We start from the raw sequence: 17,550 nt of genomic DNA on the forward strand, positions 1-17,550 counted from the left end.
TGCTCTTGATCACTGACCCACATTGTCTCCAATCCCAATCAAACCACCTCAACAGTCAAGTTTATAGGCCATAATGCTGATAATATTACAGACTTCTTTGCAATATCACAAAACAGCTTGGGTATGAAGATAAGTAATTTTTAAAGACAAACACATGCAAATGTCACATGAAATAAACATATATGCTTGTTAAAGCTTTAAAAGTATCACTGATAATTCTGTAAAAATGTCAAGCATTCTATATGTATATGTATTTCTACTCCAGCAAGGAGATTAAACCAGTCAATCCTAGAGGAAATCAGTCCTGAATGTTCACTGGAAGGACTGATGCCAAAGGTCCAATACTTTGGCTACCTGATGTGAAAAACTGACTCACTGGAAAAGACCCTGATGCTGGGAAAGATTGAAGGCAGGAGCAGGGAAAGACAGAGGATGAGATGGTTGGATGGCATCACCGATTTGGCGGACATCAGTTTGAGCAAGTTCTGGGAGTTGGTGATGGACAGAGAAGCCTGGCGTGCTGCAGTTGATGGGGTCGCAAAGAGTTGGACATGACTGAGTGACTGAACTGAACTGATTTTTACTCCAAAGTTTTAGTTCTGTTTTGGTTGGCTGGTTTTAAAAAATTTAAAGCCCTCTTTTAATTCTGTACTTCACATACTTCTAAAGTGTTTTTGAGAGGTCAGATTAGTTTCTAGTTTGTAGTAACTTAACATTAGTTAAAATGTAGCTATAGGAAGGTAACCTATGGGAAAACAGCATCCTTACCACCTTAAATGTGTACTATGACAAGTATTTCTATAATTAAACACAGCTGCATTCCTTCCCCCAGATGCTGGGACTGGATTAACAGGGAAGTATTTATTTAACAATCTTTAACGAGATTAAAGTACTTGTATTGCCAAATTCAAGTAATAAAACTGGATTTCTTTCCTTTGTTAACTTTTTAATATTTCTGATAAAAACGAAAATGGAACATAAAACCCACAAAGCTGTCCAAAGTTCAAAAACTTAAGTTTTCTCAAAAATATGTTTATTTCACTGCACCTTCCCAGGTGGCACTAGTGGTAAAGAACCCATCTGCCAACGTAGAAGACATAAGAGACGTGGGTTTGATCCCTGGGTCAGGAAGATCCCCTGGAGGAGGGCATGGCAACCCACTCCAGTATTCTTGCCTGGAAAAATCCCTTGGACAGAGGAGCCTGGCAGGCTACAGTTCATAGGGTTGCAAAGAGTCAGACACACTCAAGTGACTTAGCAATGGTTAACTAGGCTTTGTCATTTTAACAGCTGAGATCTGAGTAGTGAACTCAGGAGCAAAGTTTTAACAGTCAAAAATCAGTGAAAAAACAGTTAAAAATAAAACAAAATTTTAAACAACTTTATTTTTACCAGTTTAAGGTAAATCACAACTCTTACACAAATCAGAAAATAATTTTTTTAAGAAACCTCACTTGAAATTAACTAGTTGCTCCTCCTCAGCCTTAGCCCACATGGGAAAAAAATCAAGTATTTAAGGTAAATCTGATTTATAAAGTTATATTGAGTGCTATAATCAAGACACTAGCTCACTATACATTTGCATACTTGATTAAGACCTGAAAAGTCTTATCTTCCACTTAGTGATGATTTAAGTGACTAACACATCAGTATGATTTAGGATTTTCTTGCTGCTATGAAGCACTAACAAGGAGGCTGGGGGGCAATGAGCTGCTTCTGATACTTTGTGACTTTCAACTCTGTCCCCATGTACCCCACATTCAATAAAAATGAAGGGAAAAGTGCTTCAAGTTTATATTTGATGAAAAGATCACATCTCAGCAAAATATACCCTGTTAAAACGTAGCATCTTTTCATGATGTCATTAGCAGAGAGCTAGGATAAGCTCATACCTGGTAGAGTAAGGCAGATGAGGCTGGCAATCAGTAAGGTTATACACATGAAGACAATCAACAAAAATATCTGCAAGGCAAAACACAGCAGTGCATAAACAGTAGTCACATGTGCTCAATGTATTTTAGGACACCACTCAAAGAATCAACACAATTCTCTCAGTAAAAACAAACTGTCTATACTGGTATTTTCAGGACTCCTTCCATTTTACATAAAAAGGAAATTTTCATTTTAGATAATATTAACTATAACTCTGGCTAAAAGGAAATTGCTTCCACTTTCATATAATCAGATACATCAGCAAATAACAAGCAAACATATTTTAAATCAGAGAGCACAAAGATAAAACACGATCAACTTACATTTTCCCTCACTATTAATTAAAACTAAAAATAGTCACTTATTTTTATCAAATTCTCAAAAACAACTTTTCATGAAAAGAAAGCTTACTGTCTAACAATGCCATCCAATCAGAACACTCTGATGATGGAGATGTCTACACCTGCACTGCTGGACACAGGAGCTACGGGTACATGAGGCCACCCAGCACTTCACCGGGGATCAGTGCGAATGAATGCCGGAATTTAAAATTCTAGGTACTTAGAGTATGTCTACAAGAATTTTATTTTTTACTTTTTCAGCTTAATTGATATAAATGACAAATTAAACTATATTAATAATATATTTAAAGTGTTCAATGTGATCTCACACACATATATGCTGTGAAGGAATACCCACCATTCAAGATAATTTACCACATGTCTACAAGTGGTATTTATTTTTAATTAAGTTTAAAAGTAAACAATCATCATAGCTATAGCTGGTGGCTCCTATATGGAAAAGTGTAGACAGAAAGGAAACACGCTGAGGCAAGAAGGAAGTGGCCATCCTGGACAGAAAGATAAAGAGTGCTTCCGGCCGGGACCCAACCAGGCCCTGAGGGCAAGGCTCTGGCAGGGAGACGGCAAGCACCGGCGATAACACTGCACGACCAGGCATGGAGACTCGGTCAGCTTCCACTGCCTGCCTGACAGACCCCGTGGTAGTCCTCTCTCTAATCTGGACCACAAAGTACCATCTGGTTAGGAAAGGATCTTTGGCAACTGAAGAGCCTCGTTTCTCACAGCTCCTCCATCTCTGGCAGTTCGCCTACACCTCCTGCCTCAACTCCATCCGTTCACTTCCCTGCAGGTCCATACATCTTAACGTGCCTCCTATCCTGACAACAGGCCTGGAATGCCTTTTCCCACCTGCTTTTTTAAATCTGCTTGATCTCCTAACTTTAAAGATTTAAAAGTATCGACTCCTCCATGAAGCTTCTTGAACAACTTCCAAAAAAGTGTTTTGTGGAACAAGAAGTGGGCAATCATGTAACATGCTAGTAATATAGCAAGTGAGGTGAGGACTAAGACCTGACCATTGAATTTAACACCCTGAAGGTCCCTGGAGACCCCTGAAGGATTAGTTTTGGTAGCATCTGGAGGAAGGTCTTGGTGACCTTGGCAGGCACTTCCTTAACCAATCTGGTCTTCAGTTTTATCAGATATAAATAAAAGATTACTACTCATTCCTTGGAGCACTGGGATTAATACTGCAAGGATTAAAGAGAGAAAAACTCTAAAATGCAGATTCCAGTTCCTGACGGATATGAATCAAGAATGTTAATTTCTTATTTGATCTAGGGTCTTCTTGTTCCTTACAAATGGCAGGGGCCAATGGCACATGGAAGCCCAACTCCATGGCCCACGTCTAATTTGATAAACTTACCTGACATTTACATACATAACGTGTTGTAGAATGAGAGGAGTGAAAGGTAGGTTCTCCTCAGAAGACTGTAAGATGTGTTTATACCAAGGACTCTATACTAACAGCACCAATAACAGCAGCAAAAGCTCTCAACAGAAATCTGAAAGATCTTCTGTTAAGTCTGTACAGTACCTACCCTGAGTGGAAAATTTAAAGGCCGGCGGTAAGGCTGAAAGCCAACAGGCCCGCCCTGCTGGAGTATGGCTTGGTGGGCTGCGTGCAGGCCTTCCCCTACCACGGGAATAGCGTTGTTATTTCGAGCATGCTGGTTATTGTTAACCTGTTGGTTTGCACTGTTCTCATTTTCTTCCTGGTCTCCCAACAAGTAGGAATGAAGATCCCTGTGTAAAAATTGCATCAGTGAAAATTCTCACTCAGAATAAAACAGCAGATATGACACTGTCTTTAATAATAATTATTATAATTATTGGTGACCCTTAATAATTATTACTTAGGGAAGAAAAGGTCTAAGTAGAATCTATGCAGAGCATTACCATTACCTTAATCTGCTCTAAATGTTGCTGCCTGCTTTAAATGAAACCCTTCCAAATGTAAAGTTAATTAACATACAGAATACCCCATAAATTCGATCTATTTTATGTTTTCTTCAGCCAACATCTGAGAAAAATCAGTAACTGGAAAAAAAAAAAGTGTACAATATACAAGATACTCAAAGTGTACAATATACAAGATACCCTATGTGAAGAATTTTAGGGAAAAAAGTATCAATTTCTCTTTTCACTATAGATAACTACCGTGTCTGCTATGACATGCAGCTCAACTAAAACCTCCAAGCCACAAATGAGATGGGGAGGGAGGAGGCATGGCAGGCACTGAGCCATCAGAGAAGGACACATGTTCAAGTGGAACCTTGGATGCACACGGGCATCCCCTGGAGGTACTGTGGGTCTAGCTCGGGACACCACAACAAAGCCAACACTGCAGTAAAGGGGTCAAGACTTGTGGTTTCTGAGTGTATATAAAACTTATGTTTACACTTGACTATAATCCAGTAAGTGTGCATGGCAGGTGATTTTTAACACTGACCCACCTTGGAAGCCTCCCAAAACATGTATACATTCTCCTTAAAAGGATAGCAATGATGAGAAAAGTTTTAATAAGTATTATATACACTTGCAGATATCATCAAAATGTCTCTTATTAAAACTAACTCTTCCTGAGTGGGGCATGCTTTTTCAAAACGGTTATTAAACGATAACAAATGATATGCCTACGAGGTACCTGCCGTACTTACAGCAAGTATCCAGCAGTGACAGTCCAGGCTCGCACCAGTCCCTTCAGCCACTGCCGCGTGTGTCCCTGTTCGAGTAACGCTGGTAAGACAACCTGAAGCAGAAGCAGCTCAAGGGACAGTTCACTCACTGGAGCATCACTAAGACAATTACAAAAAGCCATAATTCACAATGTGGATTCAATTTTCCATTGTCACCCCCACCCTGTACCATATTAAACATTTAATGGAATGATGGTAAAACTCCTTGAAGAGTCACATGAACTTACTGCCTTTATCACCTCACATCCACTCTCAGTTGAAGACAACAAGGCATCTCCCTCAAACATCACCAAAACTGTTCCTGATAAAGACTGCCATGACCGTCGTGTTGTTAGAATGACGAGCAGGTCCTGGTCCTCAACTCACGTGCAATATTAGTAGTGTATTACACCACTGGCCACTCTGCGCTCCTCAGAACATTTTCTCCATGGACACCTCGCCAAGGCGTGTTGGTTCCTCCTCATTTCCCTGACTTGGACACAATGAAAGGCTCCCCTGATCTCTCTATTCTCATCTGCATGTGCTCTTTGGATGCACGCAACCTCCTGTGGCTTAAGACAGCAAGTTTCTGTAAACTTCCATGTACTATCAGACATCTGCCCTAATCCTTAACTTACATACCCAAAGAGCCAACCCAATGTTTCACAGAACACCCAAGACACCTTAAATTGATCGTGTTCAGTATCAAATTCCCACTCCTCCTTAAACCCTGCTCCTCCACAATCTTCCTCTTCTTAGTAAATGGCAACTCCACCCTTTCAGGTGCTCAGGACAGAAATTTAGATCCTTCGCTGCCTAAGTTCTTCACCCTTCATTCAAACACCCAGAGAATCCTACAGACTGTACCCTAATCGTACCCTAAATCAAACCACCTCTCCTGACTCCACAGCCACTTCCTCCATCTCAGCTACCCTCACCTCTCACCAGGATGTGCCACTACCCTCCTGGCTGGCTTCCTGCTTCTGCCGTGGCCATCCCAACCCTGGCTCTTCTCATCACAGTACCCAGACTGATCCCGGGAAACCTATGTCAGATCACTCCTCTCTCTGCTCAACCTCTCCAAAACCCCCACCCCTCAAATCACTTGAAGCCGAAGTGCTTACCGTGGCTTACAAGGCTCTGTAGGACCCAGCTTCCCACCACCTCTCTGACCCACAGCCAACTACTTTTCTCCTTCTTTCACTGCAGCCAAACTGGCCTCCGGCTGCTCCTCAACCCAAACTCAATGACGCAGCACATGCCTGCCCGGCTGCAAAGGGCCCTTTGCCTTCAGAGATTCATGTGGCTCACTCCCTTGTCACCTCCTCAGGGCCTCCTCAACTGTCACCTCAGGGCCTCACTAGTCACTTCTTTGTTCATTTTTTCCCACAGCACTTATGATTCTCTGACATATCACATATTTTACCTATTTTATTGGCTGTCTCCCCCACTGAAAAACAAGTCCAGAAGGACACAGATTTTTCTTGATTCTGACTTGTTCACTGTTACATCCCTTGTACACAGAGAAGCACCTAGTACATGATGGGCCTTCAATCTTGCTGAATGTAAGAATGCACTAAACACTGCTACAAAATCTCCATTAAACTTCTAGGTATAATCGAGTACCAAAATGGGACTATTTCAACAATACATAAAACCAACTGTGCTTCCTGGTTCTCCCTACAACCACTGAAACATACAAGGACGGGGAGGTAACTTACTCTAGATAGCAAAAAACTCAAGAGAATAAAACCTCAATTTAGATTCTGAGGAGAAACAGCAAAAGCTTGCAGAAGGTCACTACAAACAGAGAGGGAAAGACCAGGAACAGCTAGGCCTTTATGGGCAGACTCAATGGAGGCTGCATGGGGCTGTGGAGTAGAATTCCAGTCAGACGATACTGGACAAGATGCTCAAAACGCAGTGTGAGATTATGCCAAGCCTTGTATGTCATTCTAAACTACCCAGATATTACTATGCATATTATGGAGGAAGAGGCAGATTTGTTACAGATGGATTATAAATGGAGAAAAAGAAAAAGGCCTAAAATACTAAGTGGTATATCATATTGATTTATATAAGAGATCATAAAGAATTAGAACTGACAAGATTTAAAGACAATTACAAGTAAATCTGAGGAAGAAATTCAATTTGCCTGGCATATTTAGATGATTGAAGAGAAGATACAAATCACTGAAGAAGGGAATGTAGGAGACTAGGTTTCCAGGTTACTTTAGTCTTTAAATCAAAATAATATTTTTCTATTTATAAGCCCTAGATCCTATCTTCATCTGTAATTACATGTTTAACTATGGCTACCTTATCTATGATGTAATGCTTTTCATATAAAGATGACATTACTAAGTATCTCTCATTAGGAATGCTAACATTTTGATGCTAAACAAAGGCACACTGTATTTGCAGAAAAAAGTCTTTCTTTGGAAAATATAACTGCTAATGTTCATATGGAAAAATTTAGTTATCAGATGACTGTTAACATCTGTGAGAAATGAAATGTTTTATTAAATGTATGTACTCTGAGTATCAAATCCCTAACAGACTTTTAATTAGTAAAGCTTCCAAATGTCAAAAACTTACCTATAGAGCATGACGTTGTATGGAAGAAAATGAGGCAGCAGACTCTTGATTATCCGTATAGGCAGCCACAGCATTAGGAGTACGATGGAGCCGAAGACAATCTGCAACAAGAGAAAGGGCAGGCCGGGCACCACTGTCACCATCCGTGAGAGATGGCAGACTCCTGTTTAGGTAGACGTATGCCCAGGGCACTGAGTGTTCTCACTCAACACACTACACCTGGGTCACTCTGTGTGAAGACGCGTTCCTAGGACAGCTGCTCCTCTCTCTCTAGGACACAAGGGCTCAGACAGGAGCCACAAAGGATAACCATAGCATGGTATATGAAAAGAGAGCTAGAAACTCACAATGAAGGATCAGAACTGTCTCATAATAAATCACCAGTGACAATAAGAGAGAACCCATACTAATGGCACAAGTTTCCAAAGGGCACACAATATTGCTTTTAGAATTTTATCTTGGAAAAACTTAAGATTTAACTAGGCAATTTCTTTTTCCACCCAGGGAAGAAATTTTGAGATGGTTCTATTAAGAGTTTAATGTGCTGTGCTCAGTCACTTAGCTGTGTCTGACTCTCTGCAAACCCATGGACTACACAGCCAGCCAGGCTCCTCTGTCTATGGAATTTTCCAGTCAAGAATACTGCAGTGAATTGTCATGCCCTCCTCCAGGAGATCTTCCTGACCCAGGGATTGAACCCACATCTCTGGCATCTCCTGCATCGGCAGGTGGATACCTTACCACAGCACCACTTGGGAAGTCCCAAGAGTTTAATTTAGAAGCTATTAACAAGTCTCTATTGCTTAAATGCACATTAAATATAATTCTGAAACCCATAATTTGGCAATTAATTATACTTCTAAAGAACTAAAAGGCATTTTTGTTTACTAACATTTTATTTTATCAAAGTAACCAACAAAATAAGTATTTGATAACCAACTTCCACAGGCGTAGATAAACCTAAATTATTCAATCCACTCTACCAGTCCTTCTGACCAAAAAACAAAAAAACTCAAGGGTAGCCCATTTTACTTCAAAATCAATAAAAAAAAAAAATACACTTACCACTGACAAAATAAATCTTCGAAGATGCCTATAAATAGGCAAGTGAATCATTTCTTGTACTGGATTAAAATCTGGATCATTCAAATTCCTTAGAAACCATAAAACACCAGGTCGAAGTACCTGAAAATTTATTTCAAATGCTATAAATATCCATCAATGTCTTCCGCTTCTGCATATGAGCTAAAACATTAACAGAGAAGCTTTTAAAATTATTTTAGCATCTTAAAAAATTGGCCCTAGAAAATTCATGTTACTCTACTTGGAAAAGAAGTTCCTATATCAGAATTAAAACTATCCTGTGCCTGATGTTCTCTGATGCTTTTAACCATTCAATGGAAAAAATTTACTAAGTATAATTTGTCAAGAAATCTAGACCTCCAAGATGAACAATAAGTATTTTTATAAAAATTAGTATTTTTAGAAAAATTATAACTATATTGTATAATCTGGGAAGAATTTGGTTATAATTTATAATTATCCTAAACAAAAGATGTGATTTCAGTCTTACACTTTCCAAGAAGACTTACCTTAATTAAGAAACCCCTTCGCTTCTCAGTATCTTAAGTGACTACCTATTACATCTTTTTCGCTGGCTCAGGAGAAAGCATCAACTCTAGAGGTTGTAGGTGATGGGGCAATGGATGAGCCTGAGGGTTAGTTCTGGGTGGCCCAAACTCACTGAGCTGCCCTGTGTAAAGTCTCTCATCTGCCCAAATTCTATTTTTCCATCTTCCAAACAAAGCAGTTATTACACATGACCTTTAAGTTTCCATCTAACTCCAAAATACTAGGATTCTGTATCAACAAAAAACTACCACATTGATAAAATGAAAAAATTCAGTATAAAATATTTTATCAATGAACAATGTAATTTAGAGGTCACATAAAATTACAATTTGAAAAATACACTTAGTTTTAATCACTAGTTTCAAAACAAGAATACAGGCTTTATTTGCAAACAGAATTTACTGAACTTATACTCTTATGTTTCAGGAGAATATTTTGGACCCCACCTCATCCCTAGCTCCTCAAATCTCTCAGAAGAGCAGAGTAATCATGAACAGCTTTAAACCTTTGTGTGTTAGTATTCCATTCACACTGGACTAGTCGCCAGCCTGCTCCTTCAGCCCCACTTCTCCACACTGCTCTCATAGAGTAAGCGGATTTGTTCCATGGCTGTATTCCTTCCCAGAATGTAACACTGAGTAGACACTGTCCTTGTTTCTCACGATTACCCCAGCATACAGCACAGAGGCTGGCACAGAGTAAGTGTACAGTACTATTTGGGGAAAGAATTCAGAGCAAAAAGTACATTTATTACAACTACTCAAGTCTCACACTTCCTTTTGCACCAGATGACTAAGCATGAGATGCATCCTAGTCAAATACTCACACTGTTTTACTGTCTTCACATCAGTAAGGACCGTATTCTGAAAACAGGATTAGTAAAACTTCCCATCTGGCGACTGAACCAGAATCATAAAGGAGGCCCTCTATAACACTATACTTAAGAAGTATTAACGGCTTCAAGACCATTGTATATATCTGATCCTGTGAAACCATACCCTTTGGGAATTTCTAGCATGTCCTTGAATGAAATCCAGAACAGGCTCATATCACATTAAAAAGTCCAAGAACACATATTTGAGGATGGTTAAAATACATACCAAGTAAAACATGTGCTTTTATTTAACTTTTCCCCTCACTCTACTCATATTTCAAACTGATGGAAATAATAAAACTTGCCAGTTTTTGAGACCAATTACCTAAAAAATGGTTTAAAGCAATTGAGCCAAACTAGTCTATAGCTATTCCCTCTCAGAATAAAGAAAAAGAGAAAAAGACTTAGCTAGGAAATCATCATAGCCTTTAAGGCATGCCATGTGGTTAAAGCAGAAGTCCTTTCCATGAATGTGCAATGTTGGCACTTCCCGTGGAGCTTACCTCTCTCAGTAACAGAATGAAGGAGGCAAAGTAGAACACATACACCATTCCCACCAGCCAGTGCAGGAACATGGTAGTGCCTGGGGCCGACTGAAAGCTCAGCTCCCGATCTTTCAGAGTAGCGTCAAACATTTCCTAAATCAAGACAGAACAGGTGAGAGAGATCTGTACCACTTACCTCTGTTGAATTAACATCTTCACATTCTAGGAAGTGAATGAATCACCATACATGTAAGTTCTGATGTTTCTAGGATTACTGTTCCCTTAAAGGCATTTATTTCATAGTATCACAGAAATACAAACAATATTAGGGTTGGATGCTATTTCAAAGACATACATGACATTTTGAAAATTTTAAAAGAGGCAATATTGACAGACCAATTTGTGAATAAGAACTTTACCAATACTGCCATTGTGAAAGAAACATTTATGTTACCATAATACCTTCTTTTCTTGGTTACAGATCTAAATTAATGGTGGGTTTTAATACTATGGTATGAGAGAAAATGTCACCTCAGAAAAGGCAGCTTTTCTATATTTAAATATTTTTTGAGAAGAAACTGATTATCACTGACAGCCATTAAAGATTTTAATCAAGACTGAGCATCTTAGTTAAAACAAATGGTTAGGGTTGAATTTACTACTATAAAGTTAGTCTTCTTATAAGACTGCTTTTTTTTTTTTTTCCCCTTTTTTCTTTCTCTGAGGTTTTCCCAACCAGGGGCTGAACCTGGACCATAAGCAGTAAAAGCGCTGAGTCCTAACCAGCAGACCACCAGGGAACTCCTTTGATTTACTCTTTTTACGTTTATAACATCTTGGCATCTTTATAAAAGTGAGAAGAGTTAAGAAAGTTCTTCACTAATTATTAGAAAGGTTCCAGTCAAAACACTCGAACATCAAAAATGTGTACAAAACCTCACAAAAATCAGGTACTCAGGAAAAATTAGCAACATTGAGAATCTACGATGATACATTCTCAAAAAAAAAAAAATTATCATCAAATATTGGCTTTCCAGTAAAAGGAACCCATTCTAAAGACTTTTTAAAAAGCTTTTAAATTATTCGATTGTATTAGATAATGAAAAATAAACTCACCAAGGAACAGATATCCAGCCACCAGCCACAAATGAGAGGGAAAACTCCAATTTCTACCACCACTAACAAAGAGACCTTAAGTAAAAATAAAGGTCATCAATATCACCTAAATGGGGAGAAAGCATTTCCAGTCTCAATTTATAAAAAGGAATTAATTACCTTCACAACAATATAGCAGACTCCCAGCAAGCGACGAGACCTATGAAATTTAACAAGAGTTGCCAACCCCTACAGCATGTCGTCAAGGAAAAACTGAACATTTAAGAAAAGATACAGATAAACAGCAAGGTCCTACTGTAGAGCACAGAGAAACATTTAATATCCTATGATAAATCATAATGGAAAAGAATTATTTTCAAAAATAATGCATATATACGTATAACTGAATCAGTTTGCTGTAAAACACATGTAAATCAACTATACTCCAACCAAAAAAAAAAATTTTTATTTAAAAATGATAAAGACACAATGAAACAGGTAACTAGGCAACACTCAGTACTATCTGACAGACAGAATTAATTTATCTCATATTTTTTCTGCTCTCATCCTCACTACAAATACCCACAATTTCTACTAAAAAGGACTAGTGGAGAAAAATAGTTTTCATTAATAAGAACAACTCTTGGATTAATAATAATAACATCACTGAACACCAACCTGGTTCATTAAAGGATACATGACAAATTATCAATGTTATTGCTAAAAGTATATACCCAACTATGGTTGTGATTAGGCCTTCAAAATGAGATGCTTGGACCTAGACAAAAGAAAATACATAAAATATTAATTTTACTACATGGCCTATATCCGTTAAAAAATGTTTATTAAACAATCCAAGTTGACTATATAATTCCCTATAACTAGCAAACGTCCATAAAATCCCCTCTGGATGACAACTCAGCAAACCGGATTCTTCCACTGACTGGGATTTACTACAAAAAGATGAGGAGAAATTAAAGAGTAACACTTTGCTCAAGCAGACAAAATCAGAGTACAGTGAATTAAATTTTACAAAAATAAGAAGAAGCTGTAACAGTCTGCACTCTAGTCCACGCTGAAGTGGACCTGCTAAAGGCTGAGTGCTGAAAGCAGCAGCACACGGCCTGGGCTATTCACTGGCCACGTGCAACCAAGCCACTTTCTCTCCTACCGCCACGGTTCCAGGTTTCTTTGCTCTCTAAATCTGTTTCATTCTCAGCTTACAAAGAGCAAGAGCTTGGATCCTGACAAACACTGCTCACCTTTTGGTTCCTGAGTTTCACACAGCAAGTGCTATTAAAATATATCAAAGTATTTATCTGACTTTTCAAGTTCTCGCATTCATCTAGTGAGAATCTGGAGAGGTGTATTTAAATACCAAAACATGTCTCTTTGCCATTTCGGAAACTTCAGAATGTGATCTCTCAGGATTCACACACACAAATGGACCAGAATGTTCCAACTACGCTAGCTGTCCTTAAAGAACTAACTCTTTCTGGGGACCCCCCTGCCGAAAATAGTAGTTGTGCATCCCAATATTTATCTACCTCTGGAAAATAACCATAAATGTCAAAATTAGAGCAAACTATTTAGAAGATAATACAGTTCGTCATTCTGACACATATCAACATTTTAAAAAACTGATTAATATCTCGTTACCTTTCTAAATTCACTATGAGGCAACTCAGGAAAAGGGAGAGAACAGAGCTCACAAGCCAGTGGTCAGGTGAAAGGTCAGTCTGTAAGAAAGCTTCCCCACGGTGTGTCTCCCGCCTGCCCCACAGGGAGGAAGACTATGCCTCACGAGGTTCAGAGAACACCTTCCACACCTCCCAGCATTTCTATGTCTTGAGCCGCTTTTGGCTCAAGATGTGAACAAGGTGGTGCTGGATAACTACTCCTTCATGTAAGGCAGACAGGAATGAAGTAACTCTTTACAATATTATTACTTACTCAACAGACATTAAATTTGGGGTTTAATTACTGAAATTAAGTTTGTAAAAGTATCATACTCACGTGTTCTTCAAATCCCAAACCAACAAGGGAAAAGTGACCGATGTGGTAAGGGCAAAATGCTAAAAGGGGGGAAAAACTCAATGAAAACTTCAAAATCAAAACAATGAACACTCCTAGTACCAACCCCACTAAAAGGAACAAAGGCTTCTTAGAGAAATGAAAGATCCCAGAACCAAAAATGTACTGCCTGTGGTATTCTCTAGAACCAGAGAACAAAAAAGTTATCAAGCTCTAATAAGCTCATGTTGAAAGGACACAAGATCCATTGTGAAAAGGGTCTCACAGGCCAAAGAGAAGAAGCTATGAGCGTCAAAAAGAACCCTAAAACTAAAGAAAATACAGAATATATACAAACGCATGAGTTCATAATATTCAAAAAAGGGAGTGCCAAAAACCACAAGAGGAAAAAAAGCAACATAACACAAAACATTTTTATCAGCAAGGAAAGCAGTTTGTGCTAATAATTAAAGGGAAAGAACTGCACATCCGACCTGGTGCTTCAGATTAACTAAATGGTTCCAACTGGTAAGAACAAGCTTTTCTTCATAGGAAAACCAGCCAATGAATGTTTAAAATTTGAAAATTACCATTTTGCAATGCCTAATAAAAATCAATTAATCCAGGCAAATATCAATGGCTAATAAAATTACTAGGTAAAAAGTTGATGGAACACTAGATATTTGCATGATACTAAAATACCACCTCCCACAGATTACTCTCTGGTGGTTAAAGGGAAACATGAAACCTAATAATAATGGCTTCAAGATACCATGACCTGAACCAAAGACAAAGGTGGAGAACCGAACATCAGGTACCTCCTGACATGTATTATCAGGCAACGTATGACTAGTGAAGGTTTTGTCCTACAAGTATTGACCCTGAATGAAATTGGGTCTTAGATCTAACTTCCAGTTTAGAGGAAATACAGAGACAAAGGAGCAAGGTAGCAGACGTCATCAAGAAGCAATTAGAAAGGGGCAGATGGTGAGGCACTAAGAGGATTCTAAGGTCAGTCTGCAGCCTGCAGTCTCTCTCTGGGAGACCCGAAACACGGTCTAACCAATGACCCAAGTCTATCAGACTCCACCTTGAAGAACTGCTGGAGGAACCTTAGTTACTTGACTCAGTTTCACTATCTTCCCCCAAAGCAGAAAAACCTGTGAGCTACCTCTGAATTCTGCCTTTCTTTCTCTCATGACTCCCAACTGGAGGAACTCTCAGTGCTGTCACACAAACCTCACAGGTACAGCTGTGAAGTGTTTGGAAGTCATGGCATTACTGGAATCTGGTTCTGAGGGGAGTGACACTCGGGCTAAGTTCACTGTCTTTCCTCAAACCCATATCTCGCTCTGCGACAGCTCCCAAGCCAAGGTCTCTGGTAAGGTCTTGGTCAGGACTTTTTAACAGATTAAAAACAAGACCTTCTGCCACAGGAAAGAACAGAGAGATAACCAGCACAAAATTAATTTCAAAAGTGGGACACTGTGTATTCTCAAGTCAGTCTGAAACCAGCTGCTACAAGAAGAGACACAGAAATGCCCAACAGAAGTAGAGCTGGCAGTAACAGCAGTCAGTGCTGCTTAGGAAAGAAAATATCTGTATACCTAGGGCCTTCCTATGCCAGACGACTATCTAAAACTCCTTTCATATACTCCATATAAATTCCATTCAAATATTCCATTCTTATATTTCATATAAGGTTAAAACAAAACAAAACCTGTAACAAGGTCCAAGAAAACTAAACTCCTATCATAATATCATAAATAAAAGCAAAACACCACTTACCAAAAACGAGAATGAACAATGTGTTTAAAGACACCACCCAAAAGACATGTTCCTAAAGAAAAAAAAGATTAATAAAACATATTCATCTCCTATTGGATTTACATTTAATTCACTTACTTAAGAAGATTGAAATTTTTACTATAATCTTGAGATTTCATTCAGAAATTATATGCAACTTTTCATTTTTCATTAGATAGCTCATGTGTGTGTGCTAAGTTGCTCAGTTCTGCCCAACTCTTTGCGACCCTATGGACTATAGCCCGCCAGGCTCCTCTGTCCATGGATTCTCCAGGCAAGAAAACTGGAGTGGCTTGCCATGCACTCCTCCAGGGGATCTTCCCGACATGGGGCTTGAACATGCAACTCTTACATATCATGCATTATCAGGTGGGTTCTTTACCCCTAGCACCACCTGGAAATCCCCAGGTAGCTCCTAAAACTAAACCTAAAGAACTCGAAGTTCTTAATGTCACATATTAAAAAAATCAAATTAATCCATAAACACTTCCTCTTCAGAAATTAATAATATACCATGAACTGTATAGATTCTCATAAACACCAGATTTCACTTGTATCACAACACTAAAATATCCAAATAAAGAAAAATTTGAAAACCACGTTATTTCTGAACATATTAATATAAACTGCACAGCACTTCTTTCAGTGTTCAGTGTGTTTTTATGCCTTCTTTAAGGTCTCTCATCTATGAGAAACTAAACGCAATAAAGGACAAAAGGTGGCTCAGTGAAAAAGACTCCGCCTGCCAATGCAGGAGACATGGGTTCGATTCGTGAGTCAGGAAGATTCCCTGGAAAAGGAAATGGCAACCCACTCTAGCATTCTTGCCTGGAAAATCCCATGGACAGAGGAGCCTGGCGGGCTACAGCACATTGGGTCACAAAAGAGTCAAACACGACTGAGCGACTAAACAATAGCAAGCTTCTATACTGACTGTATAGAATCATAATCCCTTATGATTATACAGTGGAAGTGAGAAATAGATTTAAGGGCCTAGATCTGATAGATAGAGTGCCTGGTGAACTATGGACAGATGTTCATGACACTGTACAGGAGACAGGGATCAAGACCATCCCCATGGAAAAGAAATGCAAAAAAGCAAAATGGCTGTCTGGGGAGGCCTTACAAATAGCTGTGAAAAGACGAGAAGCAAAAAGCAAAGGAGAAAAGGAAAGATATAAACATCTGAATGCAGAGTTGCAAAGAATAGCAAGGAGAGATAAGAAAGCCTTCCTCAGTGATCACTGCAAAGAAACAGAGGAAAACAATATAATGGGAAAGACTAGGGATCTCTTCAAGAAAATCAGAGATACCAAGGTAATATTTCATGCAAAGATGGGCTCAATAAAGGACAGAAGTGGTATAGCTCTGACAGAAGCAGAAGATATTAAGAAAAGGTAGCAAGAATACACAGAAGAACTGTACAAAAAAGACCTTCACGACCCAGTTAATCATGATGGTATGATCACTCACCTAGAGCCAGACATCCTGGAATGTGAAGTCAAGTGGGCTTTAGGAAGCATCACTACAAACAAAGCTAGTGGAGGTGATGGAATCACAGTTGAGCTATTTCAAATCCTAAAAGATGATGCTGTGAAAGTGTTGCACTCAACGTGTCAGCAAATTTGGAAAACTCAGCAGTGGCTACAGGACTGGAAAAGGTCAGTTTTCATTCCAGTCCCAAAGAAAGGTAATGCCAAAGAATGCTCAAACTACTGCACAATTGCACTCATCTCACACGCTAGTAAAGTAATGCTGAAAATTCTCCAAGCCAGGCTTCAGCAATACATGAACCATGAACTTCCGGATGTTCAAGCTGGTTTTAGAAAAGGCAGAGGAACCAGAGATCAAATTGCCAACATCCGCTGGATCATCAAAAAGGCAAGAGAGTTCCAAAAAACATCTATTTCTGCTTTATTGACTATGCCAAAGCCTTTGACTGTGTGGATCACAATAAACTGTGGAAAATTCTTCAAGAGATGGGAATACAAGACCACCTGACCTGCCTCTTGAGAAACCTGTATACAGGTCAGGAAGCAACAGAACCGGATATGGAACAAGAGACTGGTTCCAAA

General features: G+C 39.0%; 1 protein-coding gene across 1 annotated transcript in view; it reads right to left on the reverse strand.

Annotated features, from left to right (window-relative positions):
- MARCHF6 (membrane associated ring-CH-type finger 6) overlaps positions 1 to 17,550 on the reverse strand; it is an 80,493-nt gene that overhangs the window by 19,241 nt on the left and 43,702 nt on the right. The window contains exons 10-20 of the mRNA XM_070357718.1: positions 15,458 to 15,509; positions 13,673 to 13,731; positions 12,354 to 12,434; positions 11,837 to 11,905; positions 11,678 to 11,752; positions 10,580 to 10,714; positions 8,636 to 8,755; positions 7,571 to 7,671; positions 4,955 to 5,092; positions 3,836 to 4,040; positions 1,893 to 1,962 (exon numbers count right to left, since the gene is read on the reverse strand). Of these exons, the coding sequence (XP_070213819.1) occupies positions 1,893 to 1,962; positions 3,836 to 4,040; positions 4,955 to 5,092; positions 7,571 to 7,671; positions 8,636 to 8,755; positions 10,580 to 10,714; positions 11,678 to 11,752; positions 11,837 to 11,905; positions 12,354 to 12,434; positions 13,673 to 13,731; positions 15,458 to 15,509 (1,105 nt within the window). The remainder of the gene's footprint in view (positions 1 to 1,892; positions 1,963 to 3,835; positions 4,041 to 4,954; positions 5,093 to 7,570; positions 7,672 to 8,635; positions 8,756 to 10,579; positions 10,715 to 11,677; positions 11,753 to 11,836; positions 11,906 to 12,353; positions 12,435 to 13,672; positions 13,732 to 15,457; positions 15,510 to 17,550) is intronic.

Source organism: Bos mutus, chromosome 20 (genome assembly GCF_027580195.1).
Source record: "Bos mutus isolate GX-2022 chromosome 20, NWIPB_WYAK_1.1, whole genome shotgun sequence".
In the NCBI taxonomy this organism is placed as follows: Eukaryota; Metazoa; Chordata; class Mammalia; order Artiodactyla; family Bovidae; genus Bos; species Bos mutus.